The 19,755-nt window shown below is 43.7% G+C and overlaps 1 protein-coding gene across 1 annotated transcript in view; it reads right to left on the reverse strand.

Moving 5' to 3' along the window:
• Nucleotides 1–10,827, reverse strand: part of LOC110509401 (fibroblast growth factor 11-like) — a 74,815-nt gene extending 63,988 nt beyond the window's left edge. Inside the window, exon 1 of the mRNA XM_036967672.1 lies at nucleotides 9,772–10,827. Coding sequence (XP_036823567.1) covers nucleotides 9,772–9,964 — 193 coding nt within the window. The 5' untranslated portion in view covers nucleotides 9,965–10,827. The remainder of the gene's footprint in view (nucleotides 1–9,771) is intronic.
• Between the last annotated feature and the right edge of the window lie 8,928 nt (nucleotides 10,828–19,755).

Here is a 19,755-nt window from a genome sequence, read left to right on the forward strand (position 1 = left end):
ATATTTAATATCTGTCTCATTGCCATTCTGACAGGTCCGTGTCATTAGTAATTAGCAATAAAGTTGTCATCTGAAGACAGTCTGAGGTGCTGTCAGCTCAGAAAGAAAGAGAGCAGCTTACTGCACCCCACGGACCGCTCTTACTACATCCATACCTCCTTTCTCCATAACAACTAGCTGCAGACTAATGCCTCCACGCTGCTTACTTGGAGAAATAAGGACCAGAGGCAGGTGAAGAGAACCCATGCTAAGCAGCAGGAGTACTGTCCAACATCATATACACTCTTCACTCTCCCTTGAGTCCTATCAAACAGCTTCCAATGACCCTCAAACCTCATCTACTATGTACTTTCCCTTGAACCACCTCACACACACACACACACACACACACACACACACACACACACACACACACACACACACACACACAGCCTCTGTTTGATGTACCAGAGAAGAGAAATGCTGTCCCATGGGTGTTCCTACTCACTACAAAAGAAAGGTTTTCGTCCCTCTACAGCAGTGCTTAGCGTGGTGTGTAAGGGGAACAATCTGTCAACCCGGAGAACATGGGAGTTGCGTTAACCTTGGTGGCCTGGAGGACTGTGTTCAGTCAGGAGTTTGGGTCTTACTGTTCGAAGCACAAGATCATGCAAATAGGCCAGTGTATATGGTGGAGTGTACATTAAATTAACATTATGAAGAATGCAGGTTGGTACTAGAGTTGGTATATAGTTTTCTAGGGGTAGATTGTTGAAGCATAGAGGAACTGAAGTAGTGTGACAACATTGTGGTAGCGCTAGTGTTGTGATATAAAACGAGTTTTGTGTTGTTGTTGTGTTGGTGTTGCCATGGATCCCTGTGGGACACAACATTGCATGAGATAGAGTACAGCTGACACAAAGTCAATAAATACTAACCACACAGAAGTACAGTTCACACACACAGACGCGCGCACGTGGGCATACATATGTACTCCCACACAATTGCACACACAGACAAATACAAACACATTTACACATTGTTTATACACCTAGATTACCGTAATCCAGATGGACAGGAATGATACATGGATGCAGTCATAGGAGGGTTGTGTAACTGTCCCATATGTCTTTACACCCCCTCTGTTTCTTGCTCTCTCTCTCTCTACACACCCCTCTCTCTCTTTCACATACCCTCCATCTTTATCTCTGTCTGTCATCCACCCCCACCCGCCTCTCTCTCTCTGTCTTTCTCTTGTTAGAGGTTAAACTCAATCTGTCCTTGTCAGGTTTAATCAAAGTATCCACAAATTCAATTTCAACTGTTATGTGGGAGGCTATGATAGCGTTCTTTGTCATTTGCGATATCTTTAGGGAGAGAGAAGGCAAAAAGGTGCTTCCTGTGCATACATATTGCCTCAGCTGAGATGGGTGACAGTTAATAAGTGGCAACACAAACGGTGGTAACACAAACACCCTCAGTACACACTCAGGGACACACAGCATAGCCACAGTGTGAACTCTTAGCACTGCACAATACTACTGCACAATATTGCCGCACAATACTGCCGCACAATACTAATTCATGACCAGACTGTATTTTACATTCCTGTTTGCAGGGATTTAGTATTTAGTAGGAAATTATGAAGTAACAGTACTATCTGGTACTTACTTCAATCAGTACAACACAACCTGATGCCAAGTGGTAATGGTGCTGGTTTTAATGAATCCCAGATAAAAACATCTATTATTATAATGTAATTACCATTTTACTATGTAACTTGAGTAAACCATAACAGCGTTACTAAAACAGCCCCCTATCTTCATTACTGCCACTACAGCTGAAGGCTACTGTACTCCAATATCACTGTGTGTTTGGCCAAAGGCCACGTTTCCCCTGATCCGATTCAAAGAGAATGATAATGCATGATAATGATAATGCATTTTTGTGTTGATATCACATGATTCTGGAAGCTTTCCGTCTGCTGTTCACTGCAGCTGTGTTAGAAACTCCAGCCTGGAGACTTATTTTAGGGATAGAAAATTAAACCTCTAAACCAAAAACATCAATCCCTTCTCTTCTAATTGATTTTTTCCCTTTTGAACAAAAACAACAGTCCTAAAAGATTATGGAATGGACCCAAATCTTTGTTGTTGCGTACAGCTGTAATCTGATGCTTGCATATTGAGCATTCTCATTTTCAAACACCGGAAGAGAGCAATTGATTCTCCGTCTGTTCCAAAACTAATCCAAAATGGTTACGCATGGATACCAGCATCCTGGTCCTTGGATGTTATTTGCCAAGAGGTAATTTAGTCCTTTGGTTGTTCAAGTACAAAGTTGAAAATACCCAGAAATTGGTAGGACAACGCCAAGGTGATCTCTGCTCATTGTTTTGTCCAGAGACAGACAGACACTTGCTGGGTGCCGACACTGCAAAACTCTCAACCATTGTTATACTACCTTCCAGAATGCATATAAGGCCCTCTCATGCCCTACCTTTCGGCAAATCGGACTACGATTCCATCTTGCTCCTCCCCTCCAATAGGCAGAAACTCAAACAGGAACCACCCGTTGTAAGGACTATTCAATGCTGGTTTGACCAATCGGAATCCACGTTTCAAGATTGTTTTGATCACGCGGACTGGGATATGGTCAGTTCCATCAGGCATAGATACTAAACAGAAAAACACCCCACAAATCCCAAATGGAAAATTACAACTTATATATGATCCCCAATCAGAGACAACGATAGACAGCTGCCTCTGATTGGGAACCACACTTGGCAAAAACAACAAAGAAATAGACAACATAGAATGCCCACCCCAAATCACACCCTGACCTAATTCAAATAGAGAAATAAAATGGCTCTCTAAGGTCAGGGCGTGACAACCATTGACTGTTAAACAGCCATCTCCAGCATATAAGAGGCTGCTGCCAATAGACATTGATTAGGAATCCATGGCCACCTTAAGGAAATTAAATGCTAGCCACTTGAATAATGTCTGTGTATCTTGCATTACTCATCTCATATGTGTAAACTGTACTCTATACTATTTTTCGGTATCTTAGTCACTTTAAATGTGTGTAAATATTGCATCACCCATTTCATATGTGTATATACTGTATTCTATACCTCTGTATCTTAGTCCAATGCCGCTCTGACGAATATGGATATATTCTTAATCCATTTCTTACTGAGATTTACGTGTATTTTGGGTATACAGTTGTAGTCGGAAGTTTACATACACCTTAGCCAATTACATTTAAACTCAGATTTTCACAATTCCTGACATTTAATCCTAGTAAAAAAATCCCTGTCTTAGGTCAGTTAGGATCACCACTTTATTTTAAGAATGTGAAAGGTCAGAATAAAAGTAGAGAGTTTTTTATTTCAGCTTTTATTTCATCACATTCCCAGTGGGTTAGAAGTTTACATACAATCAATTAATATTTGGTAGCATTGCCTTTCACAAGCTTCCCACAATAAATTGGGTGAATTTTGGCCCATTCCTCCTGACAGAGCTGGTGTAACTAAGTCAGGTTTGTAGGCTTCCTTGCTCACACACACTTTTTCAGTTCTGCCCACAAATCTTCTATAGGATTGAGGTCAGGGCTTTGTGATAGCCACTCCAAAACCTTGACTTTGTTGTCCTTAAGCCATTTGGCTTGGGGTCATTGTCCATTTGGAAGACCCATTTGCGACCAAGCTTTAACTTCTTGACTGATGTCTTGAGATGTTGCTTCAATATATCCACATAATTTTCCACCCTCATGTTGCCATCTATTTTGTGAAGTGCACCAGTCCCTCATGCAGCAAAGCACCCCCACAATATCATGCTGCCACCCCCATGCTTCACGTTTGGGATGGTGTTCTTCGGCTTAAAAGCCTCCCCCTTTTTCCTCCAATCATAACGATGGTCATTATGGCCAAACTGTTCTATTTGTTTTTTTTTCATCAGACCAGAGGACATTTCTCCAAAAAGTATGATATTTGTCCCCATGTGCAGTTGCAAACCATAGTCTGGCTTTTTTTATGGCAGATTTGGAGCAGTGGCTTCTTCCTTGCTGAGCGGCCTTTCAGGTTATGTCGATATGGGACTCATTTTACTGTGGATATAGATACTTTTGTGCCTGTTTCCTCCAGCATCTTCACACGGTCCTTTGCTGTTGTTCTTGGATTTATTTACGCTTTTCGCACCAAACCCAACGCACACCAGTAACATAGCGTACAACCACAAACAAACAATTCCACACAAGGACATGGGGGGGAACAGAGGGTTAAATACACAACAATTAATTATGGAAACGAAAACCAGGTGTGTAAGAAAACAAGTGGAAAATGAAAAGTGGATCGACGATGGCTAGAAGACAGGTGACGCCGACTGGAACACCGCCTGAACAAGGAGAGGAAAGTCGTGACACCCATGGTGTTTATACTTGCGTCATATTGTTTGTACAGGTGAACGTGGTACCTTCAGGCATTTGGAAATTGGTCCCAAGGATGAACCAACATTGTGGAGATCTGTTTTTCTAAGGCCTTGGCTTTTGATTTTTCCCATGATGTCAAGCAAAGAGGCACTGAGTTTGAAGGTAAGCCTTGAAATACATCCACAGGTGCACCTCCAATTGACTCAAATTATGTCAATTAGCCTATCAGAAGCTTCTGACATCATTTTCTGGAATTTTCCAAGCTGTTTAAAGGCACAGTCAACTTAGTGTATGTAAACTTCTGACCCACAGGAATTGTGATACAGTGAAATCAGTGAAATAATCTTCTGTAAACATTTGTTGGAAAAATGACTTGTGTCATATACAAAGTAGATGTCCTAACCGACTTGCCAAAACTATAGTTTGCTAACAAGAAATTTGTGGAGTGGTTGAAAAACGAGTTTTAATGACTCCAACCTAAGTGTATGTAAACTTCCGACTTCAACTGTATGTTGTGAAAATGTTAGATATTACTTGTTAGACATTTTCTGCACTGTCGGAGCTAGAAGCACAAGCATTTCGCTACACCTGCAAGAACTTCTGCTAAACATGTGTATGTGACCAATACATTTAATTTGATGGGTTTTATTCCATACTCTGAAAATAGATACAAAATGTTATTTTTAAACCTTGTTTCTCATGGCTAAACACATTTTTAATCTCAAATAAAACACCAAGCTTAAAGATAGGATTGCATATGGTCTACTGGTGATATAAGCACGTAATCGTTTTAATCATTGTGCAGATGTGATGGCTATCACGACAGCCTATTGGAAGTACAGTAGACTATAGCGCTGTCAGATACTATGTGACAGTGCTTGTTCTAATGCTTTAGTCGGTCAAAATGGGAAAGAAGGACTTAGCTTGTAGAAATACATAATTTTTCTATTGACAGTGGTCCTTCAACGTCATGGCCTCACTCTCTCAGTAACATCTCTACATGCCTTCTCTCTATGACAGGATCCCTCACATCTCTCTCCTCCCCCTCCTTTTCCTTTCTCAAACGAAGCTCTCTCTCTCTTCTTCTCTCCATTGTCAATTCCCTCTTTATCTATCACCATCCCCATATCCTCCATCCTCCCCTGGTCAAACTCAGATCCCCATCCCCATATCCTCCATCCTCCCCTGGTCTAACTCAGATCACCATCCCCATATCCTCCATCCTTCCCTGGTCTAACTCAGATCACCATCCCCATATTCTCCATCCTCCCCTGGTCTAACTCAGATCACCATCCCCATATCCTCCAACCTCCCCTGGTCTAACTCAGATCACCATCCCCATATCCTCCATCCTCCCCTGGTCTAACTCAGATCACCATCCCCATATCCTCCATCCTCCCCTGGTCTAACTCAGATCACCATCCCCATATCCTCCATCCTCCCCTGGTCTAACTCAGATCACCATCCCCATATCCTCCATCCTCCCCTGGTCTAACTCAGATCCCCATCCCCATATCCTCCATCCTCCCCTGGTCTAACTCAGTATCTTCTTTGATCTGTATCTGTACCTCCATTTGTATTACCTCTGTTTCTCTCTCTGTCTCTCTCTCTCTCTCTCTGTCTTCCTCTCTCTCTCTCTCTCTCTCTCTCTCTCTGTCTTCCTCTATCTGTGTCTTCCTCTCTCTCTCTCTGTCTTCCTCTCTCTGTGTCTCTCTCTCTCTCTGTCTGTCTTCCTCCCTCCTCTCCCTCTCTCTCTCTCGCTCTCTATGTCTTCCTCCCTCCTCTCTCTCTCTCTCACTCTGACCCCTGTCGCAGGGCTACCTAACACTGCACAGTGTGATCAGATGTTGTCTAGTAAGCAGCTTTAGGGCCCTGATCTCTTGTGGTCAGCTTAATGCTATCCTCATCTGGATCTCACCTCATGACCTGGTCTCCTGCTCACCGATAGGGGCCCAAATTTGTGACCCAAAGAACTTTTCCAGAGTGCAGCCGATTGACCCTGCTCATACCCTGCCACCTCTGCACTAGAAGACGTCTGTTACTATACTACACTTCCTCTCTGTGTGACTGTAATTAAATGTTAACTGCAGATCAAACATGTCTCTTTAGCTTTGGTTCATTACACTGCCTCATTCTCATCTTGCCCAGGTGTAATTTGGCCGGGTTGTAGGTGTGTGTTGACGTACATATTTATGTGTGTGTGAATGTGTGCATGTTTGTGTGTGTGGGTGTGTGTGAGAGCACACGTGCATGTGTGTGTGTGTAGGTGTGAGTAAGAGAGAGAATGTTAGAGGGTCTGTGTGAGGGGAGAAGGGTGTCACTGCTCGATATCCCACCCTTCCCAGGTCAAATTCCTCCTTGGACAAACTAAGAGGGTGATTATTGATTAATCAGTATAAATTAGTGAGCTGGATCGATTGCAGATCACTGACAGTGGAAGCGAGCTTTCATTGCTTTCATCTAGTGGGCCGGCGGCGGCCATCTTAAAAGGGACCAGGACAGGAAGAGGTGGAGGCAAGGTGGGAACAGAGGCTGATGCTGCATTCTGCAACTATCACACATGGTTGATGGTAACATGACATCCCTAGCACTAGACACCTACCACCATTATAGAACATTTGTATACTGAAAATATTTGTTTTCATGACCCTAGAAAATATAGCTGTTTATGTGATTATAAAAGTATTACCATGACGATACTGATGGCTTGATAGCAGAATAAACGAACATGCATTTAAAATGGAGGAAGTGACGAAGGATCACTTATACAACACTCTCCTCACACCCCCAAAATGAAAGACACAAACACTAAACAAAGTGAGTGCCTTAAAGTGAACCCAACTATGAGACATTTAGTGGCCTGAAGCTGTGTTACGCAAATATGTGAGAGCATCAGAGCTTTCCTGTTGTTTTTCACTGTTGTTTTGTCACTCACAGATGCAACATCAATGTACATTAACATAACAAAGCTTTGAGGCATGGCAGTGCACTCTGTAGCTACTGATGGAGTAGGCATGCAACACTGTGCTATTTCAGGCTCATGGAGAGGTTGTTATCATCCATTACTCAGGGGCTTTCACACACTGGCACACAGAGACATAAACACACACATAAACTCATACAAATACATATGGTAGGAAACCACTCACTCACACACACATGTACATACACAGTAGACTGAGTGAACAAAACATTAAGAACACTTATTCTTTCCATGACATACACAGACCAGGTGAAAGTTATGATCCCTTATTGATGTCACTTGTTAAATCCACTTAAATCAGTGTAGATGAAGGGACCAGACAGGTTAAATAATTATTTTTGAGCCTTGAGACAATTGAGACATGGATTGTGTATGTGTGCCATTCAGAGGGTGTTTGAGCAAGCCAAAATATTGAAGTGCCTTTGAACGGGGTATGGTAGTACTGTAGGTTCCAGGCGCATCGGTTTGTGTCAAGAACTGCAACGCTGCTGTGTTTTTCTCGATCCACAATAGTTTCTCATGTGTATAAAGAATGGTCCACCACCCAAAGGACATCCAGCCAACTTGACACTAATGTGGGAAGCATTGGAGTCAACATGGCCCAGCATCCCTGTGGAACACTTTTGAGACCTTGTAGAGTCCATGCCCAGACAAACTGAGGCTGTTCTGTGGGCAAAAAGGGGGGGTGCAACTCACCATTAGGAAGGTGAATGTTTTGTACACTCAGTATATACACAGACGTGCGCACACATACACACACACAAGCAGTCTTCAACACTCTTGTATGTCAATTCTGATCTACAAACAATCACCAAGACACACAGGAAATGCATGTCACGTATAATAACTTATAGCTGACACAACAGATGAGAATGCCATAGCAAAATCAATGTCTCTGATAATGCAATGCCAATGGCCACAGGAAGTAACAAGGATTTACATAGAGCTTTCTATTGTGAGCCCTGTCTGACATTTCCTAGCTGTGTCCCAAAACACCACCTGTTGACTCTGCAACACCATACAGCAACATCTGGTAGACATAATTATTACGTAGGAGACATTATAGTCTTGGTAGAAAATGTATGATTCTCCAAACAGGGATTATATAGAGAGACTAAAATGTGAATTACACTACAGGTTATATTTTCAATATGGAGGCTGCTATTATCCTTTACATTCAACTCTTCACTATCCAGAAGCACAGAAGAATTCACAGAAACCAGACATTTTAAAGGCCACCAAATGGATTTTGAAAAGAACAATGTTGTTAACATTGGATTTTTTTTGCCAGTGGCAAGGTTACGTAGATTAGAACACAGTTTAGATTGGTCTCAATCTGAAATGCATTAATCATCTCTGGAGTGTGGGAGGAAAGGGTTGAAGGATCTTCAACCTAATTGAATATTAACAGTAGGTGTAGTTACAGTGCACATTACCAACACACCTGGAATATACACAATACACACACGCACACACACACACACACACACACACACACACACACACACACACACACACATACACACACACACACACAGTAATAAGTGTCTCTAATTACCCAAAGACAGGTGCAAAAAGGTGCAAAGAACTCAGAATAGTGTATTCATGTGGGATGTGTGCTTTCTCTATGTCACCTACTACAACAAGTGGTCATGGTCAGACAGAGTAACAATCCACCTCACATGACATACCCACTACCCAACTAGCCACTACCCAGGGTGGGAACTCTAATGCTGTGTCTATGGGAACCCAGCAGCTGTGTACTACCCAGGATGGGAACTCTAAGGCTGTGTCTATGGGAACCCAGCAGCTGTGTACTACCCAGGATGGGAACTCTAAGGCTGTGTCTATGGGAACCCAGCAGCTGTGTACTACCCAGGATGGGAACTCTAAGGCTGTGTCTATGGGAACCCAGCAGCTGTGTACTACCCAGGATGGGAACTCTAAGGCTTAGAGGAAGGCTGACTGCAGTGTGAGGGGAGAGTCCTTCTAACTACTCCTCATTAAGCTCTGTTGTCTCTCTATGCATCCTTCCTCTAGGACTAGGGAATACATAATACAACCAGGGGCTCAGAATATGGCACTTCTTTTTATTCTGACATGAACTGATCCAAACAAACAAATTCTATATTCGCGCATATCTTCTCATTCTCAAATCAATCATTCATTAACATTCTGCCAATTAATTCGAACAGGAACATCCCCAAATGTTACATTATATTTATTATGAATAAAAAATACATTTAAAAAAGTTTACCCCTCAAAGTATATATTGCGTTTTCATGTGACCACCATTCCAACAACTAATCAATGACTTGGCAGGGAGGAAGAGGAGGAGATGGAGAAGGAGGAAGAGGAAGAAGAGAGAGATGACTCACCCGGTCTCTTTTCTTTTCGACTTTTTCGACCCCCACATAGCCGCACTTTAGAGATAAGGACTAGGATCTGTTTCTGGCACAGAGACTTGTTGCTCTTGGGACAAGGCTTCCTCTTGTTGGCTACCGGTCGGTTTTGTCCGTCGTCCTTGACCGCCCGTTTCTGTCTGATGAGAGAGCTGGCGAGAGCTGCCATCTTCCCCCCCCTCTCACCTTTGGGAGGGGGGTGTCTTCCTACCCAACAGCCCCTCTTCTGGCGGGGCTGTCTGTGTCCTCAAGCAACAGAAAATGGTGGGAAGGTCCAGAGAGAGCCCCCAGAGAGGGGAGAGGGGTTTTACACAGGGTTAAAGAGAGAGGGTCTAGGTTAAGAGCCCCCTGGAAAAGGGAAGAGCAGGGGACGGTGAGAGTTCAAGTGCAGTCACACATCCAAAGCGGACCCTCCAGTGTGACGAGCAATAAATGCAGCAACACTAAAAAACACTGAAAAACAGAGACCACTAAGGTCACATCGTCAGTAAAAAAGAAAGACGGGTGAGTGAGGTTAGAATGTCTCTGTTTGATAAAAATAAAACATGAAAAGACATCAACAATTCCTACATTTCTAACCTCCCTCCCCACTCATCTTGTCCCTCACAACCAAATCACCAGCGACAACGAAGTTCAAAATATATCAAAATCACTAGCCTATCCTATAAGTAAACAATCCCCAAAAAAGAGACGGAGCTCTTTTCTCTGTCATATTAAAATCACACTTCATTTTGAAGCTCAAACAGCATACAAATTCAAGAGGAAATGAACAGGCAGTCAACATATAGTCTCTGGATGCCCAACTTTGCCTGCCGTGGAAATTCAAGCGTCAGGAGCAATGAGCGGAGAAACGGAGCTGTAATCCAGGAGACTTAGATCCAGAGGCAGCACAGCAGGCGGGACGGTGACGGACTCCCAAGAATGAATCCAGGAACGGAACAGAGGGTTGGACAGAGAGAGATTTATCTTCCTCCTCTTCTGGCATTCTCTCTCTCCACACAGCCCTCAACTAACTCCCCACCGCCCCCCACGGGTGAGTGTGAGAGTGTGAGAGTGGTCTGTGAATTCTAGCAGCAACCATCAGCAGAGGTGACATTCATGAGAGAGAGAGAGAGAGAGAGAGAGAGAGAGAGAGAGAGAGAGAGAGGGAGGGAGGGGCTGTGATGGGTGAGAATGAGATCGACTGGGAAAGGGAAGATGAAGAAGAGAGAAAGAGAGAAGCGGAGAGAGGCTGAGGAGAGAAAGTGAGAAGCAGAGAGGCTGAGGAGAGAGAAAGAGAGAAACAGAGAGGGGCTGAGGAGAGAGAAAGAGAGAAGTAGACAGAGGCTGAGGAGAGAGAAACAGAGAGAGGCTCAGGAGAGAGAATGAGAGAAGCAGCGAGAAGCTGAGGAGAGAAACCATGCAGCCACCTCTCTCCTCAGTTAACGTTCTAAGACGAGCTACAATGTCTCTGTCTCGCCCCATCCTTCTGACTGTCCTTCAGAGGCGGAGAGGGGGTGTGAGAGAGAGAGAGAGAGAGAGTTTGTGTGTATTTGTCTGTATGGAGGAAAAAGAGTGCTTAAGGTACATGTGCTGTCACCTCGGGTGGAGCATCCTCACTATGCGCTGTGAGTGAGTCACACACCTGCGTGCACGCGTACACACAAACACACACACACCTTTGGGACTATAGAGCATTCACTTATCTCTGTGTGAGGAGAATGTGTCGTATAAGTAGGGGAACATCTCTGCATACGGTATGTGCTTCTGTTTGGTGTGTTTACGCTAACTGTCATTCACCATCTTCTGTTTGGTGTGTTTACGCTAACTGTCATTCACCATCTTCTGTTTGGTGTGTTTACGCTAACTGTCATTCACCATCTTCTGTTTGGTGTGTTTACGCTAACTGTCATTCACCATCTTCTGTTTGGTGTGTTTACGCTAACTGTCATTCACCATCTTCTGTTTGGTGTGTTTACGCTAACTGTCATTCACCATCTTCTGTTTGGTGTGTTTACGCTAACTGTCATTCACCATCTTCTGTTTGGTGTGTTTACGCTAACTGTCATTCACCATCTTCTGTTTGGTGTGTTTACGCTAACTGTCATTCACCATCTTCTGTTTGGTGTGTTTACGCTAACTGTCATTCACCATCTTCTGTTTGGTGTGTTTACGCTAACTGTCATTCACCATCTTCCTTACATTATGTCACACTGACTCTCTCTCTCTCTCTCTCTCTGGAGACTGTCTCTCCCACATCTCTCCCCCACCCTCTTTCCTTCTCCATTCCCTGACAACTCTCTCTCTCTTTCTCTCTCTCTCCCTCTCCTTCACACTCTCTTCTCTTTTTCTCTCTTTCGCCCTCAGTTCAGTTCAATGTTTTCAATTTAAGAGCTTTATTGAAATGGGAAATATATGTTAACATTGCCAAAGGAAGTGAAATAAACAATAAAAATTAACAGTAAACATTACACTCAGAAAAGTTCCAAAAATAATGTCATATTATGTGCAAATAGTACAAAAGGATAGTACAAAAGGAAAAATAAATAAAGAAAAATGGGTTGTATTTAAAATGGTGTTTGTTCTTCACTGGTTGCCCATTTCTTGTGGCAACAGGTCACAAATCTTCTTGCTGTGATTGCACACTGTAGTATTTCACCCAATTGATATGGGAGTATATCAAAATTGTATTTGTTTAAATACAATGTGTGTGTGTGGGGGGGGTCTGTGTAATTTGGCAGTGTGCACATAGCCTGTATTCTCTTGAGAGCCAGGTCTGCCTTTGGCGGCCTTTCTCATTAGTAAGGCTATGCTCACTGAATCTGTACATAGTCAAAGATTTCCTTCATTTTGGGTCAGTCACAGTGGTCAGGTATTCTGCTACTGTGTACTCTCTGTTTAGGGCCAAAAGCATTATAGTTTGCTCTGTTTTTTTTGTAAATTCGTTCCAAGTAATTATCTTTTTGTTTTCTCATGATTTTTGGTTGGGTCAAAATATGTTGCTGATGGCTTTGTTATGGAAGGTTTGGGAATACTTTTAGGTGGTTCTATAATTGATTCAAGTATTGTTAGCCAGATCCTAATTGGTATGTGTTAGTGTTCAAATACTGGAGAGTTGAGACCAAATCACGGACGCTGGACAGAGTGGATTTCAGTTGTAACAAAAGACAGTTTTAATGAGTCAGAGATATCTTGTCCCGCAGTTTTACGTGCACGGACCTAGTTCACATAACTCGGCAAGGAGCCAGGTGAAAAAGAGGCCTATACAATGGTTACATACATTTTTATACATAGAATAAAGTAGGTGGAGTCTTGTCGTTTCGGTCTTCTTGACTGGTCGGAGGGTTGGAGGCGGGCCTTGCTCTAGCCAGAGCGGGCCCCATTGGTGCACAGCAAAAGTTCTTTGCTCTTGGGACCGGCCAGTTAGAGGGAGATGAGATGTGTGTTTATATAAGGAAGAGGGGGTCAGTCTTATGGCTGGGTGTATGTGTTCTTACGACGGAATGTCTTTGTTTATATGAGCTATGTGTATGAATATTTATATAACAAATCCCCCTCTTCACGTCTATTAGACGTGAAAACTATAGCAGAAAGGTGGCGGTTGCAATCGTGGGTATACATAAGGTGGTGCTCCTAACCTTGTCTGGTTTGCATGGTGGGTCTGTAGGTGTAGTGCTACGTTTGGGACGGGAGTGATTGGAGGGAGTGATATCAGGAAAGGAGTTAGGGACATGTGTAGGGGTTGGTGTATGTGATGTGGCAGGGTGAAATAGTTGTTCAATTAACCATGTGAGAGTCCTAGGGTTACTCCAAATATCAGTATGAATATCACAAATAAGGGACCAGATATCCCCAGCCTCACCCAGAGAGGGAGAAATTTCCCTCTAACTGGGCGAGGTTCCCTTCTCAGGGGAGGCGGAGTTTGATGCCGCATCACCTGAGGAAGGAGTGTCTTCATTTGGAATCGAATTTAGGCCGCTCAAATCAGCTCTGACTTCAGTCAGTGTTCTAGAAGGAATTGGGGCTGGGGTGCAATGTGTAAGGCGGTGCCAAGGTGTGCCTGATTTACCTTTGACCTGGACTGAGTGTGAAGTAACCTCCTTCACTTCGTACGGTCCAGTCCACCTGGGTTCCAGCCACTTTCTCTTGTGGACTGTAACCCTCACCCCGTCACCAACCTTTACCTTCAGTAGTGGCGTGTCCCCCGGCAGCTCCCCCTCCTGGACCTTGTGAACCTGGGTAGAGAGTGCTGCAGAGAGAACCGTCAGTTTTTTCACATAATTAGACATTACAATTTGTTGTACATCAAGGGCGGGCATATGACCTCCCTCCCTTGGTGGACCATGCATGACTCTACCAGTCATTATCCCATGAGGCACATACTTTAGCTATCTTAGCTTTTGCTTTTGGTTTGACGTTCCACCAGATTTTGGGATTGGGGCCTGTACACAGATCCAAATCTGTGGGTTATGCCAAATCTTTCTTCCACCTGTCTCAGGTGTTTGTTAAATGTAAGCCATTTGTCAAAATTGATTTGTCTTGGGATGCCATACCTGGGTATTAGTTTGGTTTGTAGCCACTTAAAGACTGACCTAGCATCCTCCCCTTTTGTTAGTATTGCCTCTACCCATTTGGAGAACCTATCTACTATGACTAGGAGATAGAGTTTGCCTTTAGATACATTTTCGGGGCCCATGTCGGTGTAGTCTATACTAATATCCTGAAAACATGCATTAGGTATTACGTATGAGCCCATTGGTGTTTGATATGGTTTCTTTGGGTTGTGTCTGTCACAACCATTGCATTCGTCACAAAATAAATCAGCGTCATAAATAAGTCAGTCATATTTTTTATGTGAGGGTGCCACCAGATGTGCGAGGCCTTTTTGGAGGGTCTTTAGTTTGCCTCCGTGTGTGGGGCCATGTGTTTCTCATAAAAGTTCTGGGTCCATCAGTGTGGCCTGCTTCATGGGCATGGGCTGAGTCTGTATAGATATTCAGTCTTTCCTTTTCCTCTGATGAGGACCTGCGTCAATCCGATGATTTCAGCTAATTTGGCCGATGCTGGTTGAGGGTTGATGGCTGATTGAAGGGTGACATGTGAACCGTCTGGGAGTTGCTGTTTCCTTCTTCTGCCGTGGGTGGTGGGCATTTTTATGACCAGGGGATGGTGCTCCCAGTCATTCCCTGGAACTGCGGTTGGTTGTATGCGGGTTGCTGATGCATGGGTGTGGGTCCTGGTTGCTGATGTTCGTACTGTTGAGGTCTATTTCCACCCCTTTCCTTCCCCTATGGACCTCTCGTAGAGTTCCACTGGCGTTGTTGTGGTGTGAGTGGGTATGGACACTCTCGTGAGTAGTGCCCTGGAGTTCTACAGTTGAAACAAACCCCTCTTTTTGGATGGCCTGGTATCCATTGCGGCTGGTATGCAAATTGTGGTTGCGGGGGATACCAAGGCCCCGGGTTGGCTGGTTGAGGACCGGCCTGCTGTTGAATCATCTGGGAGATAGTCTGGGCCACTATTTGAGAGATGTCTGTTTTGGTGCCCGTCTCCTTCGTTTCTTCCGCCACCATCTGTTTCTTAGGTTTTTCTCCTTGTTGTGCTTCCTTCAATTGGAGTTTCAGGAGTTGTACCTGGAGGGACTGCACCTGGCTCTCAGCACCCCCTCTTTCCTTGTTGTGCTGGGTCACATGGTGGTGCACATGAGTGTTGAATTGGGTCAGAGGAAGTGCAAACAACCCTACCGTTCCTCTGAGTTTGGTTTTAACATCTCCGGGACACCCGTTGACCACCATTTCCTTCCACATGCTGAGTGTGGTATCAGTGTGATCGAATGGTTCTTCGTGGACCGATCTCCATGTGGTCTTAGCCCTGTCCAGGTATGCTGCAGGTTGCTCACCTGGGTTGATTGTAAAGGAGGATAAGGTGGCATGGTTTCTTTCTGTAGGGTATGCTCTCCGTAGAACTTCCCATAATCTGGTACGGAAGTGGTCTATGGGCAGTGTTGGGGCCCGCCATCCAAGGTCAGCTGCTGTCATGAGGGCCTCCATGGTTCCGTGGTCGGTGGCTCTTGCTAGAAGTGCTTTCATGTCTCCTAGGCAGAGTTGCAGGCCTGACGTAAGTGTCTGCAGTTGAAGTAGCCACGCTGAAGCTCCTCCATGTAGGCTAGGCATCTGTCCCATCAGTGTTGTTAAATCAGTCATTTTCCAGGGCTGGTACTCCACAGTGTGTGCATCACCTGGTGTCGGTCGCAGGGGGTACTGTCCTGCCATCTCCTGCTCTCGCTCTCTTCTATCAGCAATTCTGGAGGACCGACGGAGTGTTTCGGACCCCATTGATTCGGTAACTTTGGTTACTGTTCCTCTCATTATGCCTTCCACACGGTAGGATCCCTCTCTGTTGTTATCTTGGTTAGCTATTAGCTCCCTGAGTTCCTTAGCTCGAGCTATTGATGATTTCAGCAGCTCCTGCATCTTAGTCACGTTTGGAGCTCCCATCGGAGCTGGGGTGAGCACCATGTCAATTTCTTCTTCGTTTTCGATATCCATGTTCTGATGACAGTCCTCCCTATCCGTCTGATAGAAGTGGTTTGAATCTAATCTTGTTTGTAAGTGTCCTCTGGTTTCAGAGGTGAGAGAGTTCACAGAGGAGCATTGCGGCCTCCGTTCCTGGGGGAGGTCTCCTGCTCCTGGAATCCCAGTTTCGAACTGTTCACATACCATATGGCCAGCCGTTATCCCCAGGGTAATTTCTCCTTTTAACTCCCCTTGGTCTATTCTCAGAACTGGAGCCTGTATTGTGGGAGGTGCCCTGGGCAGGAATGGGTTGTGTGACGGGCTCCGGTGATTTTGTCCCTTTGAGTATGGCTGGGGCTGAACTGCCTCCATTGTCAATTGTGGATATAGTGAGGGAGAAACGGCCACAGGGGGAGCCGTGGGCAAGTTCTCAGGCGGAGCTTTAACATCCCCCGACGCCACAATAGCCACGCCCATCATGTCTGGTGTGTTTTTGGGCAGCACCCTCCTACTCTCCTGTATGGCCCATGTACCTATCTTGAGCTCCCCCTCTGCTCTCTCTCTCTCTCTTGTACCTACTTTTTTGAACCTGTGTATGTTGTTTCTCTCCGCCTCACTCGCTTTTGCATGCTCTACTGCGTCCTCTAATTCTGTCTGCATATCTTGGAGTTTCCCCCCTGTAGGTGGTCCTCCGCTAAAATAACCTGCTTGTGTCCATCTTATCCGTAATCCTTTCCACACTTTCTCCACTTTCCCATACTGTTTTTTACCTCCCGCTCTATCAATCATACTCTGATCTAAATAATCATTGAATTTTAGTTTGGGCGTGGTAGCTGCAGACATTTTATCTAGTTCGTCTGATAATGTGTATAATGCGTTATTTAGGTATATTCAATCCTTACTATGTGGTGTTTATTTCTATCGTTGTATGCTTAGCCTGTCCCTGGTCGAGACAAAGGGGGTTATCAGTATGTGACGCCCGCCACGTGTGTATTTCACCGGTATTTTATTTGAATTTGTTCAGCGATTCGTTTAGGTATTTTCTATAAATGATTCTGCGATTTCCTTTTGGAACAATATATCAGTGAATATATGCGGTTCTATAACAATTTTCAGAGTAATTCTAGCTCTTTAGGAAATATAGATAGAATGTCTAGACAACTAAGAGTTGTTCAGTGAATTATTTAAATACTTTCTGTAAACAATTCAGTAAATTCCTTTATGAACTTATATCAGTAAATTCGAGCGATTCTATAGCAATTGTCAGAATAATTTTAAACTTTAGGCAATATCAACAGGAATGAAAAAAAACGAAAATCAGTATTCCATTCGATACTAAGGTGGCTTTGTCTACCAGCACGTGTGCATAATAGCCCAGTTACGTATCCCAACCTACTCCGCGACAAACGTTTCTTTCAATTTAATTTCCCCCATCTCCAAATCATGGAATGTCAACTCTGGTTCATCTTATGTTTATTGTTTGATGTGCAATAGCCACATCATTCCCGATCTCTGTCTAGTGGAAGGCCAAACTTACATATCCTATATCTATTCGACTACACCTCTAACATAACCAATTAAACAGTTTACAACTCATTCAATAGGATCTTTTACATGCAGATTCAGTCGATCTATTAATTAACTAAATCTCTAAACACAACCAATTAAACAGTTTAGAACTTATTCAATAGGAACTTTTACGTGCATACTACACTTCTAAACAAAACCAATTAAACAGTAAGCACTTATTTAATAGGAACTTTTACATGCATACTACACTTCTAATCATAGGCCAATTGATAAAAAATAAAAATACAAATAAAAAATAAAAACGAGCAAAACAAGATCTCCCCGATCAATGTCTTAGGTTCTTATGTAAAAAATTTGGGCACCGATTCATACTCACGCCCAGTACTTTCTGATCAAAATTTGGTTTAGGCTATAATACAATATGCAGATTTCGATATAACGGGCTCTGCTCACCTTTATATAGAGCGCTCCGATCAGATTTCCTGAGGCAAGATGAATGGCTGGGGAAGTCACTCTTCCGTCTGATTTTTTAGCCGTGATCAGTCTCGTCCTCTCACACTAACTTATAATAGATCGAATTCGAGAACAACCAAACTCTGCTACCAATTCTGTTAGTGTTCAAATACTGGAGAGTTGAGACCAAATCACGGACGCTGGACAGAGTGGATTTCAGTTGTAACAAAAGACAGTTTTAATGAGTCAGAGATATCTTGTCCCGCAGTTTTACGTGCACGGACCTAGTTCACATAACTCGGCAAGGAGCCAGGTGAAAAAGAGGCCTATACAATGGTTACATACATTTTTATACATAGAATAAAGTAGGTGGAGTCTTGTCGTTTCGGTCTTCTTGACTGGTCGGAGGGTTGGAGGCGGGCCTTGCTCTAGCCAGAGCGGGCCCCATTGGTGCACAGCAAAAGTTCTTTGCTCTTGGGACCGGCCAGTTAGAGGGAGATGAGATGTGTGTTTATATAAGGAAGAGGGGGTCAGTCTTATGGCTGGGTGTATGTGTTCTTACGACGGAATGTCTTTGTTTATATGAGCTATGTGTATGAATATTTATATAACATATGTAAAATTTGATGTTCCTTTAGATGGCCCTTCTTACCTTGTTTCTTAGATTGTTCACAGCTTTGTGGAAGTTACCTGTGGCGCTGATGTTGAGGCTGAGGTATGTATAGCTTTTTGTGTGCTCTAGGACAACGGTATCTAGAAGGAATTTGTATTTGTGGTCCTGGCAACTGGACCTTTTTTGGAACACCATTCTTTTTGTCTTACTGAGATTTACTATCAGGGCCCAGGTCTGACAGAATCTGTGCAGAAGATCTAGGTGCTGCTGTAGGCCATCCTTGGTTGAGGACAGAATGAACCAGATCATCAGCAAACAGTAGACATTTGACTTCAGATTCTAGTAGGGTGAGGACAGGTGCTGCAGACTGTTCTAGTGCCCTCGCCAAGTCGTTGATATATATGTTAGAGAGGATGGTTCTTCAACTGCATCCCTGTCTCACCCCCCCGGCCCTGTGGAAAGAAACGTGTGTGTTTTTTGCCAATTTTAACTGCACCCTTTGTTGTTTGTGTACATGGATTTTATAATGTCGTATGTTTTTCCCCCAACACCACTTTCCATCAATTTGTATAGCAGACCCTCATGCCAAATTGAGTCAAAAGCTTTTTTGAAATCAACAAAGCAAGAGAATACTTTGCCTTTGTTTTGGTTTGATTGTTTGTTAGTTGAATATGTGGTCTGTCATATGGTAATTTGGTAAAAAGCCAATTTGACATTTGTTCAGTACATTGCTTTCACTGAGGAAATGTACATGTCTGCTGTTTATGATAATGAAGAGGATTTTCCCAAGGTTGCTGTTGACGCATATCCCCCGGTAGTTACTGGGGTCAAATTTGTCTCCACTTTTGTGGATTGGAGTGATCAGTCCTT

The sequence above is a fragment of the Oncorhynchus mykiss genome, chromosome Y (assembly GCF_013265735.2).
Source record: "Oncorhynchus mykiss isolate Arlee chromosome Y, USDA_OmykA_1.1, whole genome shotgun sequence".
In the NCBI taxonomy this organism is placed as follows: domain Eukaryota; kingdom Metazoa; phylum Chordata; class Actinopteri; order Salmoniformes; family Salmonidae; genus Oncorhynchus; species Oncorhynchus mykiss.